The sequence below is a fragment of the Ovis canadensis genome, chromosome 5, assembly GCF_042477335.2.
Source record: "Ovis canadensis isolate MfBH-ARS-UI-01 breed Bighorn chromosome 5, ARS-UI_OviCan_v2, whole genome shotgun sequence".
In the NCBI taxonomy this organism is placed as follows: domain Eukaryota; kingdom Metazoa; phylum Chordata; class Mammalia; order Artiodactyla; family Bovidae; genus Ovis; species Ovis canadensis.
In genome coordinates, this window is record NC_091249.1 from 62,335,311 (window position 1) to 62,350,918 (window position 15,608).

General features: G+C 41.9%; 1 protein-coding gene across 1 annotated transcript in view; it reads right to left on the reverse strand.

Moving 5' to 3' along the window:
* Nucleotides 1-2,192: 2,192 nt before the first annotated feature.
* Nucleotides 2,193-15,608, reverse strand: part of GFRA3 (GDNF family receptor alpha 3) — a 50,019-nt gene continuing 36,603 nt past the window's right edge. The window contains exon 8 of the mRNA XM_069592153.1: nt 2,193-3,826. Within this exon, the coding sequence (XP_069448254.1) occupies nt 3,569-3,826 (258 nt within the window). The 3' untranslated portion in view covers nt 2,193-3,568. The remainder of the gene's footprint in view (nt 3,827-15,608) is intronic.

Here is a 15,608-nt window from a genome sequence, read left to right on the forward strand (position 1 = left end):
CTTACCCCGGGGCAGGGGAGAAGATAACTAATATTTGTTGAGGGCTCCCTAGCTGGCGCTAGCAGTAAAGAACCTGGCTGCTAATGCAGAAGCCCCAGGTTCGATCCCTGGGTTGGGAAGATCCCCTGGAGAAGGAAATGGCAACCCACTCCAGTATTCTTGCATGAAGAATCTCATGGACAGAGGAGCCTGAAAGGCTATAGTCCATGGGGTCGCAAAGTGCTGGACACGACTTAGTGGCTAAACAGCAGCAGCAGCATGATTTGCACCATCCCAATTTTACAGATGAAACAAGACGAAAGTTCAGAATTTCAATCAGTCTTCTAAGGAGAATGTTTAGATTATAACCCTGCTCTGATTCCAAAACCCTTAAATATTAAATGAACATTACTAAGTATTACATGAACATTTTCAACCTTGTTTTATCTTTAACACTTTCATAGTAATATATAGTTTTTTGAACTCCCTTGGGAATGTCTTGAACCCATTCTTTGTGTGTTATATATAAGTGAAATTATGTAAAGCATGTTTAGATTAACTTGTATTATTATTATTATTATTATTATTATTATTATTTTGGCTGCTCTGGGTCTTAATTGTAGCATGTGGGATCTAGGTCCCTGACCAGGGATTGAACCTCGGCCCCCTGCACTGGGAGCTCAGAGTCTTAGCCACTGGACCACCAGGGAAGTCCCTAACGTGTATAATTAAAGACTATTCTAAAGTCAACTTTTTCCCACCATACTGTATAGTAAATGAGGTCAAAATTCTATTTTTTTCTTGTTTCAAGTGTTGCACACTTTATATTTGTTTTAAATTTATAATTTAACAAAATGATTTGTTAGCAAACACAAAAATTATAGTATATCACATATCTACCTGTGTGTGTGTAGATATAGATATAGATATATGGTGGTGGTGGCGGTTTAGTCACTAAGTCATGTCCGACTCTTGCAATTCCATGGACTGTACTGAATATAAATTGAATAAATATGAAATGTGACTGTTTATGGTATTATAGGTAGTAAGATAGATAATGCTTTTATGACTTGTTTATAATTATTATACTTTGCCCTTTAATATGTTATTGTTTATTTTATAATTGTCTATAATTTTATAATTTTTATGTTTTGTTTTTAAGTAACAAGAAAATAGAAATGATTTCAATATGCTTCTGGCAGGCAGTTCTCTACAAACAACACATTCTGGGTGTAGCCAGTGAATGAGTGTTTTGTCCCAGTGAATGAAAGGATAAATTAGATATAACTGTCACATGTTTGTAACCATTTTTAAAGCCATAGTTGTTCTGATACTATCATTACTTTGTATTATGTTTCTCACTGTAATGCTATATAATTTTTATTTCTCCACCATGCCGCCACTCCTTGCTATTACAAAGACTTTGCAGATTACTATTTGATAGCACATTTTTCTATTACAAAAATAATGTATGGTCAATGCAGAAAACTTAAAAAATACAGTATTCATGGATAAAAATAAATATACCACTACATACCTGTTGAAATGGCCAAAATCTAGATTTCTGCTTATCAAATGCTAGCAAGGATGTGGAACAAGAACTTTCATTCATTTCTGGTGAGAATGCAAAATGTACAACCACATTTGAAAATAGTTTGGCAGTTTCTTACAAAACTAAGCATACACTTACCATGTGACACAGCAGTCTTGCTGCTTGGTATTTAACCAAGGGAACTGAAAACATCTATCGACACAAACAACTGTGCACAGATGTTTATAACAACTTTATTCATAATTGCCAAAAGTTGGAAACAAGATGTCCTCTGGAAGGTGAATGAATAAATAAACTAGTATATCCAGAAGATAGAATATTATTCAGCATTAAAATGATATGAGCTATCAAGCCATGAAAAGACTTGGAGAGGAAACTTCTATGCCTTTTATTAAATGAAAGAAGCCAATCTGAAAAGCCTACATATTGTATGATTCCAACTATGTAACATTCTGGAAAAGGCAAAACTAAGGAGAGAGTAAAAAGGTGAGTGGTTTAGCATATGATGACTATCCAATTCCAAAACATTTTCATCACTTCAAAAAGAATCCTCCTACCCATTGGCATCACTTCCCACTCTCCCCTCCCTGTGGACCCTGGATATATTTCTCATTGCAACACTGCTTTGTTAAGCCCCAGAGATTTCTTGTGTTACACAAGATTTTTTTTTTTAGATGAATACAATTCACAGATATATGTGAAGAGTACCTTAAGGCAAATCTGTAGCAGTATCACTTGTAAACTCCTCATTAACTAGTATTTCAGTATCAGGGTTCCTTATGCTTAGAGACTTTAACCATTATCCATTGATGGTAAATTTTTAATGTATATATGATGTAAACAGTACAACAGTAAAAACCACCATGGAGGCTTCCAGTGTTCAGTTGAGTAATACAGCCAACCTTTTAATAACATAGGTTAGAATTGTGCAGGTCTGCTTACATGCAAATCTTTTTTTTTTTTTTTTAGATTTTTTTCAATAAATATATATATGTACTGTAAAATGTGTTTCACTTCCTTTCTTAATAACATTTTCTTTCTCTAACTTACATTATTCTAAGAATACACTATATAATACCTATAAGATACAAAATATGTTAATCTACTGCTTATGTTACAGATAAAGTTTCCAGTTAAGAGTAGGTTATTACCAGTTAAGTTTGGGAGGAGTTGAAAGTTATACTGAGATTTTTGACTAGTGGGTCGACACCCCTAACCCCCATGTTATTCAAGGGTCAGCTGTAAACTGTTCCATGTTCCTCTGATCACCAGGAACCACCCCACATTCATTCTTTCATTCACTCAAGACTCAAACTGTTCCCTTTTATCATGAGAAAAAATTTAAATAATTATCTTATTTGTTAAATGTTTTTTAAAAAATTAAAATCATGATCGTCAGCTTTAGTAATGTGGACCCCTTCCCAACACCTTTGTGAACTCCTGATCTCTGTCTCCTTGCACTTCCAGCATTACCAGTCTCAGCCCAGTTCAAAGGTATTTTATTTCCAAATTGACATTAGGCTTCCTTTTACCTTCTTCTCTCTCAGGAGGTAAAATGCTGGTAATAGTGAGTTCTTTGGAAGATAGTTGAGTGGAAAGTGAAAGTGAAGTCGCTCAGTCGTGTCCAACTCTTTGCAACCCCATGGACTGTAGCCTACTAGGCTCCTCCATCCATGGGATTTTCCAGGTACTAGTCCTGGAGTGGGTTGCCATTTCCTTCTCCAAGCTGAGTGGAGAGCTATATAATTTCCTTCTCCAAGTTGAGTGGAGAGCTATATAATTCAGGCCCTGAGCCATATTACTAGGTTCAAACCCTAATTCCACCATTCTAAAAATCTTGGGAGTATCATTTAATCTATGTCCTTTAGGTCATTCGTTTGTAAAATGAGGATCTTAACAATAATTCATGCTATTCATTTGGGGTAAGAACTGGATGAGATAATCCATGTAATATATTCAGAACAATTGTTAACACAATGAACACTGGATACATGTAAGCTATTCTGAACACTTACTTTCTGCTGGCATCTTTACATATCAGATCACTTGTTTGCATGTGTGTCTCCTCAGTTGCTCAGTCATGTTTGACTGTTTGCAACCCCATGGACTGTGGCCCACCAGGCTCCTCTGTTCTTGGACTTTTTCAGGCAAGAATCCTGGAGTGTGTTGCCATTTCCTCCTCCAAGCGATCGTCCCACCCCAGGGATCAGATTTGCATCTCCTATGGCTCCTGCGTTGGCAGGCAGATTTTTTACCACTGAGCCACCTGGGAAGCTCATCCGTTGCATGACAACCCTGCAAAGCAGATATTATTATCCCTATTTTATGGATATGATACAATTATATCAGATATAGTATATAAATATGCTTATACATAACATATAGTATATAGCAACAATTAATCTTCATTTTTATTTATTTTTTTAAAATTTAAAATCAGAACACTCAATTCCTGACTAATTGTTGAAACGCGAAAGTTGCTTCAAAGATGCTGCAAAGGTGCCATCTTTAGGTTTAGGTAGTGTTCCTTCATGGAATTCATGCCTGAATCTGCATCATACAATTTTTAGGTGCCTCATTCACTGGCTGAGGCAGTATTTCGTCTTTTAGACTTGGCATTCCATTGTATTTTCTCTTCCACTTGACCAGGTAGCCACATTTGCCGCAGGTCAACTTCTGAAGGTGGGAGGCAGCAGTGTGTGCACCTTACTGCGATGCTTTCCCAGTGTTGATATCGCTTTCCTCACCTCTCCTCTGGCCAAGACCAAAGAGGTGACCAGTTCTTGAGAAGCCCCTCCAGTGACACTCTCTTTCCACCTCCCCTCCTTTCCCTTTGCTCTTTTCCTTTCCTTCTTCTTTACATTCTTTCTTCCATTCTGATCCTTTGAAAAAATTCCTTTTTTTCCCCTGCACTCTGCTATTTCACAGCTATGAAACCTAGAGCAAGACACTGAATTCTTATGAACTTCAGCAGTATCCTGATCTATAAAATGGGAATAATAGGAACAATACCTAATTTACAGGCTCATGGTGAGATTTAATAAGAGGGTTCAAATGAGATAATCTGTGTGAAATGTTAGTACAGACCTTGGCATATGGTTGGAAGTCAATAAATAGTAGTTGTTTACATTTTTATTATTATTTAAAAATCATTTTGGGACTTCCCTGGTGGTCCACTGGTTGAGATTCCCCACTCTCACTGCAGGGGGCATGGGTCTATCCCTGGTTGGGAAACTAAGATTCATGCTTGCCACATAGCACGGTCAAAAAAATAAATAAAAATGAAAAAAAAAAAAACACCACTTCTGTTATGGAAGAACTTTGTGGTATAATGGAAATAGGACTTTAGTCTCTTTGGCCCAGAAAGACCTGGATTCAAACTGTGGTTCCATTATATACTAGCAGTGGCTTAAGGCAAGTCACTAAACCTCTCCATCTATTACATAAAATGGGGGTGATGATAGTAATGGTCAGTAATTGACCATACAAAGTAGTTACGAGGATCAGATGAAATGACACATGTAGTACCCAGGCATCACTTAACACCTTTCCCTCCCTCTATCCTTTTCTTCTTTCTCTGGTTGAGTAAATGTTCTTCCCAACAGGGCTATTAAAAGCAGCTGCATGCTGGTGCAGTTTCGCCGAAATTCTGGATTCAGTTCAGCAACTGTGTACCAAGCACCCACTAGGCAGCTATGAGCACCTTCCTGGCTGAAGTGCTGCTAAACCCAGGACACTAACCCCCTTTGAGAAAATGAAGTTCTAGGATCATGTCCATTCCTGGGTCTGGACCCCTGGGATAACTTAAAACAATTTCTTAAAAAAAAGAAAGAACAAGAAGTTACTGAATTCAACTCTAGATTCTAACCCCAAGCTTGTCACACACGACATCTTCAGTAACAACTTCGTCCAGTTGTGTGCTGTCCCAACTAACATTCTTCAGGAACCCTAGGGGTTTGCAACACGGTGAAGGTTGAATATCAATAACCTCAGATATGCAGATGACACCACCCTTATGGCAGAAAGTGAAGAGGAACTAAAGAGCCTCTTGAGGAAAGTGAAAAAGGAGAGTGAAAAAGTTGGCTTAAAACTCAACATTCAGAAAACTAAGATCATGGCATCCAGTCCAATCACTTCATGGGAAATAGATGGGGAAACAATCGAAACAGTGAGAGACTTTCTTTTCTTGGGCTCCAAAATCACTGCAGATGGTGATTGCAGTCATAAAAGACGCTTGCTCAGATGCAACTGAGTGACTGAACTGAACTCAAGGTTGACACACATGAGGCCTTTGCCAGAAAAAAACTCCATTGCCTTCTCCTTCTGTGATCCCAGCTGTGGCCAGTAGATGGAGTCATTTCCTCCTTCCCCTCAACAAACTTGCCAAGCAGAAAATCCGTTAATCAAAAGCTGTGAGGTCCAGGACTGCAGCCATCACCAGACACCAGAGCTAAAGAAGGATGAAGGCTGACTACTACCAAGTAAAATCTAGTACATCTAAACCCTATAAGGATGGAAAGAACAGTCAGTTCCTATCATGGTTTCAGCTCTACGGTATTTCAGTTTCAGTTCAGTTTAGTCGCTCAGTCGTGTCCGACTCTTTGCAACCCCATGGAGGGCAGCACGCCAGGCTTCCCTGTCCATCACCAAGTCCGGGAGCTTGCTCCAACTCATGTTCATCAAGTCGGTGGTGCTATCCAGCCATATTATCCTCTGTCGTCCCCTTCTCCTCCTGCCTTCAACCATTTAATTCTTTGTTGGGGCTTTCCGGGTAGCTCAAACGGCAAAGAATCTGCAATGCTGGAGATCTGGATTCTATCCTTGGGTTGAGAAGATCCCCTGGATCAACAATTCTTTGTTGGGGCTGGGAGAGGGCTGTCCATTGTAAGATGTTTAACATCCTTAGCTGCTGGCCTCTAGATTCGAGCATGCCTCTCCCCAACCAAAAATGTCTGTGACAACCAAAAATGTCTCAGACATTGCCAAATATCCCCTGAGGGGCAGAATCACTCCTAGTTGAGAACCACTGGTTTATAGCCATTAATAGTCTTGGGGCAATGGTCTATATAAAATAGACTCCTGTCTCCGTGCTTCCATTCCACGGGTCACTAGTCTGATCCCTGGTCAGGGAACTAAGATTCCACATGCCTCACGGCACTGCAAACAAACAAACAAACAAAAAAAGACTCCTGGGGACCTTCAAAGGAGGTACTCTGAGGGCCACTTGCCCTGAAAGCCCAGTTTCCAGTGCTTGGGAGTTGGGGAAAGGAAACTAGCACCTGTTGAAACCTTACCTATTGAGTATGAAAGCTAAGAGGGTCACAAAGAAGAGGAAAGAAAGCAAGCATGGAGTTGAAACCCTCTGGTTAGGACTGGACTCTGAGGTGCAGTTTATTTTAATCTGTAAATATAAAGAAACTAAGGCTCAGAGATCAAGTTAACTTGTCTAAGGTCAAACACCTAGGAAGTGATAAAACAAGGATTTAAACCCAAGACTATCTCCAAAGCCTTAGCTGCAACTTTGGGACACCTGGAACCTTATTTATTCATTCATTCATCCATCTATTCATTTAACAACTACTTAGTTTCCACTGGGGCTTACCTGGTGGCTCAGACAGTAAAGAATCTGTCTGCAATGTGGGAGACCTGGGTTCAGTCCCTGGGTTGGGAAGATCCCCCGGAGGAGGGCATGGTGACCCACACCAGTTTACTTGCCTGGAGAATCCCCATGGACAGAGGAGCCTGGCGGGTTACAGTGCGTGGGGTCACAAAGAGTCGGACACAACTGAGCAACTAAGCCCTATGTTCCAGGCTCTGGGAATAGAGTGATGAACAAGATAGTCAGTCCTTACATTCATAGAACTTATTGTCTAGTAGGAAATAAAAATGACAAGTAAACAATCATACAAGATATTAGTCAACACCAGTTATAAGAGCATTGAAGGAAATGCTTAGGGAACTAAGTCTGTACTAAATGATGGACAAAGTAAGCCCTCCATCCCTGGATACCTGCCCTTTTGCAAGGTGACTCTGCATCAAGAAATGAGTCTATTTCTCTGCCTTTGAATTTGTGCTGGCCCTAGGACTTTCTTCAAGTAACGGAATGCAGTAGAAGTGACATTATGTGACTTCTGAACTTCAGAATTAAGGAATCTGGCAGCTTCTACTTACACTCTCTTGCTACCCTGAAGCCACCATGTAAGGAAGCCCCAGGTTAGCATCCTAGCTTCCCAGACATTCCAGCTGTCCCAGCTTCTTACACCAATTTGACTGAGGCTCCCTACATATGAGCAAAGTTACCCAGGAATAGCTAGCTGTCAATCAACTCAATAACTCACTGCAGCTACAGTGGTTATCCAGGCAAGACTGAGCCAATCAAACTGCAGAATCATGGGCAAATGGCTCAGGGGAGTTTGTTACTCAAAGATAGAAAACCAGTTGAAAGTCCTAACCATGTTTGGGGGTGGGGAGTGAGTCAGAGGGCATCCTTGAAGACACAGGTTCAAGCTAAGACCTGGAGAATAAGTGGGAGTCAGCCTGATAGAGCATGGGGGAAGAGTATCCAGGGCAGCAGAGACAACCATTTGAAGGCATTGAGCTAAAAATGAACTATGTATGTCTGAGGTCCTGTGTAGGGAACAGCAGAACAAGATGGTCTAAATGGAGAGGTAAGCCCAGCACCACAGGTGATGACCAGTGAGTGGAGTGCCTTACTTACTGCCCACCACCCATCTACATCTCAATCCAGGGCCAATTTTTTATCACATTCTGAATATATCCATAGGCTGTGTCAAGGATGTAAATTTCACTCAGGATGTATGTCAAAGAATTAAAAAGTTGAAAATACAGATGGATGTTAACCTGCCTCTGAGAAACTTGGGAAAGATTGAGTCACAGTCTTCTGGGGATAAATGATATGAAGATGACAAGGCAGCCTGAGCACATGGTTAAAAAATGTATTTTTAATAGCCGTGATGACCATCTCAGCTATTATGGCCCCATCTTCACTGATCTAAGCTCATACTTAAATGGAAATTTACTTGAAAAGCCCTTTCTTTGCATAATGGGAAGGCAGGCTTGTCCAGTTCCATTTCCCCGAGGTAATAGCTCCAGGATGTAATGGGAGGCCTTGCTACCAGCCCTGTTAATCAGGGGCCCAGAGCCTGGGTGACCCCTCTTCTCAGTGTTCTTAATTCCTATTACTCAATAAAGTCCCCCTAAGGATGCCTCACCTCCCAGGTCGCTGCTGAGAGCTGTTAGGAGGGAGAATTGATTGGGCTGACATCACAGTGTTGCTTATGCTGTTCCCATTGGGGAAGATGATACAGTGGGAGCTCCTTCTCTAGGGGCAAAAAGCTGAGCTTGATCACAGCAGGCTTCCCATCAGGCAGGCTTCCCCCAGGACAACCACAGGACGCCACATCCAGGCCATTTATTGGCTCCAACCAGTTGAGGGATAAGGGCAGGCTGGGTGTGACTCTGTCTTTATCCAGCCTGGCAACTTCTGCTTTCTCTCCTTTCCCAAGAGGGCCCCATGCACAGCACTACCAAAGATGGGCTCATTCACTTTTTTTTTTTCCACTACAACAGTGAATATTTACTTAGGATAATAAAAGAAAACACACGAAATTACACATTAAAAAAAAAAAAAACTGACAGGGACTTTCCTAGTGGTCCAGTGGTTAGGACTTCCTGATTCCACTGAAGGAGACACAGGTCCAATCCTTGGGAGCAGGGGACGGGACTAAGATCCCACATGCTATGCAGTGTGGTCAAAAACACAAAAAAAACCCTGATAAATCCCATAACCATTACAAAATCTGAGGAGAAGAAAATGTTTTTATTAACTTCCTGACATACCTCCACAATACATTTTTTCTACATCTTAGCCTGCAATATTTTTTTATTTGAACCATTTCATTCTATTAACTCTAGCTTGTAAGAGCTTCCTTTTGTTTTTCTCATTCTTTTTTTTTTTGATAAGGTATAAGATATGTACAGTAAAATATAGAATGTACTAATTTTCACACATGAAAAGTAATTTGATCTTACGTGTACAATTCAAGGTGTTTTTTTTTTACATAGACACACACTCATATAACCGTCACTCAGATCAAGATAAAGAACACTTCTGACAGGTATTTACTCTTAGTCTAATTTTATTAATAGTAATATCTTTATAAATAAATTGACTGAGGTCCAGGCATTAGGCTAAGAGCTTTATGAAACATGATATCATTTGATCTTAACAACAAAGTACCACTATCATCTCCATTTTACAGATGGAGCAACTGAGGCTTTGAGAATTTAAATGCCTTGTAAAAAGATCACCCACAGAAGCAGGTGCCAATGTGACACTTGAATCCAAATGTTAGACTACAAGGCTCATGTGCCTAACCACCGTCATGTGTATGTTAGTCGTTCAGTCGTGTCTGACTCTTTGGGACCCCATGGACTGTGGTCTTCCAGGCTCCTCTGTTCATGGAATGCTCACTGTTTGAGCCACTAGGGAAGCCCTATCGCTACCACAACAGGGGGCATTCACTGGCTTCACTTCAAAGTAACCCACTGCCTCCACCATTTTTGCTTTATTTTTCTTCTGTTCCTCAGGAACCTCTGGGCTCCCTTTTAAAACTTGGATGAAGACATCTACACTTTCAGCATACCCACTCCTGTGAGCTCAGTGCCCCCTAAGGAAGACATCAGAGGACCCTCCATCAACCCACTGTTTCTAGAGGCACAGTGCCCACTCCACAGAGGTTGCGGTGTCCCCCTGAGAAAACAGCTCAGCTCTCACACTTCCCCAGGATCCATGAGTGTAGAAAGCGCAGCTTAGACTTGAGAATGCTCTTTACCTGGAGTTGGAGTGGAAAAATCACTCCATCTTTGAACAAGTCTTGCTTCAACCACTTTGTAACCAAATAACCATGAGAAAGTTGTTTTGTCTCATAGAATGAGAGTTTCCTCAACTACAAGGAAGGTATTAATAGAAGTTTGCTCATAGGGTTACTCTGAGAATGAGATGAGGTGATGGCATGCAGACAGTCATTACACCAAGATTGTTGTGTTTCCCACAGGCATAGGGTATGATGTCCCTTCACATTTGCCAGATACCCACTTGGCCTAGATCAGGAAAGAATCACAATAAAATTATGGATTGGTGGCAAATAAAAATAAGAAGTAAGAAAGAAAAGGGAGCCAGAAAGATGAAAGATCTGAGCAAAGAGAGACTGAAGTACTAGCTGGGAGCTCCTAAGGTGGCACCTCAGACTCGGGAATGAGCCCTTGCTGGGGCAGCTGGGTGCTGAGCATTCAGGCCTTCCCTGTTGCTGGATAGTCTCACAGACAGATTCCAGATTTCATCTGTCCACTCCAAGGCCCTGGGCTTCCAAGGTGGTGCAGTAGTAAAGAATCCTCCTGCTAATGTAGGAGACGCGAGTTCAATCCCTGGGTCAGGAAGATTCCCTGGAGGAGGAAATGGCAACCTGTTCCACTATTCTTGCCTGGAAAATTCCATGGACAGAGGATCCTGAGGGCAACAGTCCATGGGGTTGCAAAGAATGGGACATGACTGAGTACACACTCATTCTAAGGCCCTCCTGGGTGTTGGAGGCTAATGAAATCCCACTTTCTCTCTTCCTGCTGTGCCCTCCAAGCTGAGACTGGTCCCAAGTCCAGTATACATATCATGGTGTTGATCCCACACTGAGGTGGCATCTGGCTCAGTCCAGGCTCTTTCTGCCAGGGGACACACAGAGACATGCATCCCATCCTCAACCTTCTCCCCCAAACCCCATCATCTCCCATACATACACACTTGAGACCCGGGCAAGAGAAATGGATCTTCTCTGCTGCCTCTCTAATTGAGAAGGTAGACCAGAAGGCTGAACCCACTCCCGCCTACATTGCCTAAGAAGAATCATGAGTATGCATTCATTGAGCAGTTCTAGCACAGTGGATAGGGTATGCATGTGCACCAGTAAGTACTAACTGCTATGCATAAATTTCTCTAACCTGTACAACCCTGGGAGGGAAGTGTTATTTCCTCCTTTTTACCCATGAGAAAACTGATGTTCTGAGAAGTTAATAGCTATGGCACAAGGTGGCCAAGCCAGAATCCATACTCAGGTTTATCTCTAAAACCTGGTTGTTTTAACACGTATATCCATCTAAATTAACTTCTTGCAGTAAATGCTAATATTATGAGCTCAGAGTTGAAGAAACTAAGTCTCAGAGAAATTTAGCAACTGGCCCGCAGTCACACAATTATTCCTTTGCCCCATTACCTCTTGTTTGCTGATCTCCTTCATCCCTGTCGACTGCCCTCGTGGAGCCTGCCATTTCTCTCCTCAGGTTGGACCTGACTAGGTGAGCATCCTTCCTCCTAGTCTGCAAACCAAAGTGCCTAGTATGTGCGGGGCTGTTGAACTCCATGCTTAGTCAATCCTTGCTACTTGAAATGGATCCCAAATGGCGACCAGAGCCTCTCCTCAGCCTCTGCCTCCAAGGGTCCCTTGGGCCCAAAGAAGTGTGATGACCTCAGATTGGGCTAAAGGCAGTAACAAGGAGCTGCCGGTATGCAGCCTAGGGTAGCAGACAGAAGGCCCCAGAGCAAGTCTGATTTAATCCTGTAATGGAATGTGACTCAGATAAGACTTTTATCAACCCTCCCTAGGCTGTGAGGGAGAAAGGACCATCCCAGAGTAATGAAGGGATGCTTTCCATTATCCTGGGGCTGCCCAAGTGTGCCTGAAGGCCTGGCCCTACCGGAAAGACCAGGGGAAAGCAGAGGAATCAAGGAGCACTTGGAGGTATTTGACTCAAATTTTTAGGACTGAGGGAATAGGAGGGAGAGAAGGCTGGGAGACAGAGAGGATATTAAACTCGACCCTTAATAACAATAACAGTAGTAGCTGCTATTATTTATGAGGCATTCAGCTAGGCTTTTAAGTGCTTATGCAATAGGTACCATTACCATCTTTATTATAGAAGTGGAAAACAGACGCGAGAAGATAAGTCACACAGTTGCTAAAATGGGAGAGCTGGAATTTCCACCTAAATCTGCCCGATTCCACTGCCCTCTGGCCTTGCCATGGTGCAGATGGACAGTGCACAATCACTCTTGTTCACACAGTCCTTCACTCCCAGAACCTTTGTCAGCACCCCATGCATGTCTCCTCTTCTTGAAATTCTTCCAGGAAGCTATAAGTAACCTCAAGCTGCAGCCTTCTCAATACCCCAAAAGGGAGAAAATACAGGATAAAACAAGGTGAACTGACCAATCAGAAGTAGAAAGGCTTTACAACCCCCACCTCTGAAATCCCAGGGGTAGCCACACCAAAAGCAAAGTGGTATCTGGCTTTCTGCCAACTACTTTCTCTGTCCCTCACCACCCCCCACCCCCAGCCCTAAGCTCCCTACCCTCACTTCTCATTTTCTTCCTAGATCAACTTAACTTTCCAGGCCCCCACTCCACTTGTCTTGTTCATTCAGGAAAAATTCTAAGTACTCATTGTTAGCAATAGACTAGGGATTCACCTCCCTTGCCAGAGAAGAATATGTATAATGCAATATTAATAGTAATAATAGCTAACACTTACTGAGCACTTACTATGTGCCAGTCACTTTTCTTTCATTTTGAGCTTGAAAATGCAGGCAAAACAAGCAGTAGCTTTTATGTCAATTACAAGGAGACAGGAGAGGGATCTAATGTTCCATATGCTTTCTCTGCATAGAGGCCCAGTACCCTCTCAGGAGACAGAAGAGTGTGGTAAGAAAAATCATGGACTCTGGGTCTGAGGTCAGCTCCATTACTGACTAGCTAGGCATTTACAGACAAGCTAATCCTCTGAGTCTCAGTTTCTTCCTTGATAAAATGTAAATAATAATAATTCTTATTTCCTAAGGTTGTTGAGAGGTTTAAAGAAATGATGGGTATAAAGTGTTTAGCAAACTCCCTAACCCATAATAATAATCAATCAATGTATAGCAGTTATTACTTATTAAAATACCATTAGGATAAAATAGCTAAATTGCAAACTTTTTTTTTAAGCTCTTCAGACCTAGGCAGGAATTTTTGTTGTTGTTGTTAATTGCATGGTTGCAGTTGATCAGACTTAAAACTACTGTGTTCCTTGGGACTAATAGGTCAACGGCATTCCACATCATTCTGCCTGCTGCTTGGAAGCCTACCTGGCAAGAGTTGTTCTAACAGAAGTGGTTTGGGGAAAGCTCATATAGGTCTAATTATCTGGGCTTGGGCAGGAATTGCCACAGGGAAAGCTAGAGGGGCAGCATTTCTGGATTTGTTTGTTTCACATATTAATGTTAGTTTGCTAGGGCTGCCTAGCAAATGTGGTAACGAAGTACGACAAACTGGGTGGTTTAACCAACAGGAATTCATTGTATCAGAGTTCTGGAGGCTGGAAGTCCAAAATCAAGGTATGAGGAGAGTTGGTTCCCTCTGAGGGCTCAGCAAATTTGGAAAACTCAGCAGTGGCCACAGGACTGGAAAAGGTCAGTTTTCATTCCAATCCCAAAGAAAGGCAATGCCAAAGAATGCTCAAACTACCGCACAATTGCACTCATCTCACATGCTAGTAAAGTAATTCTCAAAATTCTCCAACCCAGGCTTCAGCAATACGTGAACCGTGAACTTCCTGATCTTCAAGCTGGTTTTAGAAAAGGCAGAGGAACCAGAGATCAAATTGCCAACATCCGCTGGATCATGGAAAAAGCAAGAGAGTTCTAGAAAAACATCTATTTCTGCTTTATTGACTATGCCAAAGCCTTTCACTGTGTGGATCACAATAAACTGTGGAAGATTCTGAGAGAGATGGGAATACCAGACCACCTGACCTGCCTCTTGAGAAATCTGTATGCAGGTCAGGAAGCAACAGTGAGAACTGGACATGGAACAACAGACTGGTTCCAAATAGGAAAAGGAGTACATCAAGGCTGTATACTGTCGCCCTGCTTATTTAACTTATATGCAGAGTACATCATGAGAAACTCTGGACTGGAAGAAACACAAGCTGGAATCAAGATTGCCGGGAGAAATATCAATAAACTCAAGATATGCAGATGACACCACCCTTACGGCAGAAAGTGAAGAGGAACTAAAAAGCCTCTTGATGAAAGTAAAAGTGGAGAGTGAAAAAGTTGGCTTAAAGCTCAACATTCAGAAAACGAAGATCATGGCATCCGGTCCCATCACTTCATGGGAAATAGATGGGGAAACAGTGTCAGACTTTACTTTTTGAGGCTCCAAAATCACTGCAGATGGTGACTGCAGCCATGAAATTAAAAGACGCTTACTCCTTGGAAGAAAAGTTATGACCAACCTAGATAGCATATTCAAAAGCATAGACATTACTTTGCCAACAAAGGTCCATCTAGTCAAGTCTATGGTTTTCCAGTGGTCATGTATGGATGTGAGATTTGGACTTTGAAGAAGGCTGAGTGCTGAAGAATTGATGCTTTTGAACTGTGGTGTTGGATAAGACTCTTGAGACTCCCTTGGACTGCAAGGAGATCCAACCAGTCCATTCTGAAGGAGATCAACCCTGGGATTTCTTTGGAAGGAATGATGCTAAAGCTGAAACTCCAGTACTTTGGCCACCTCATGTGAAGAGTTGACTCATTGGAAAAGACTTTGATGTTGGGAGGGATTGTGAGCAGGAGGAGAAGGGGACGACAGAGGATGAGATGGCTGGATGGCATCACTGACTGGATGGACGTGAATCTGAGTGAACTCCGGGAGTTGGTGATGGACAGGGAGTCCTGGCGTGCTGTGATTCATGGGGTAGCAAAGAGTCGGACACGACTGAGCAACTGAACTGAACTGAACTGAGGGCTGTGAGAGGATGGGTTGCAGGCTTCTCCACTAGCTGGTGATTTGCTAGTCATCTTCAGTGATCGTGGCTTTTAGGATCACAACCTTGATCTCTAACTTCATCTTAACCTGATATTCTCCCTGTGTGCTTGTCTATGTCCAGTTTTTGTCTTTTTTTAAGGACATAGAGCTTTTGGATTAGAAGTCCACCCTTCTCCAGTTTGACTTCATATTTTTTAATTG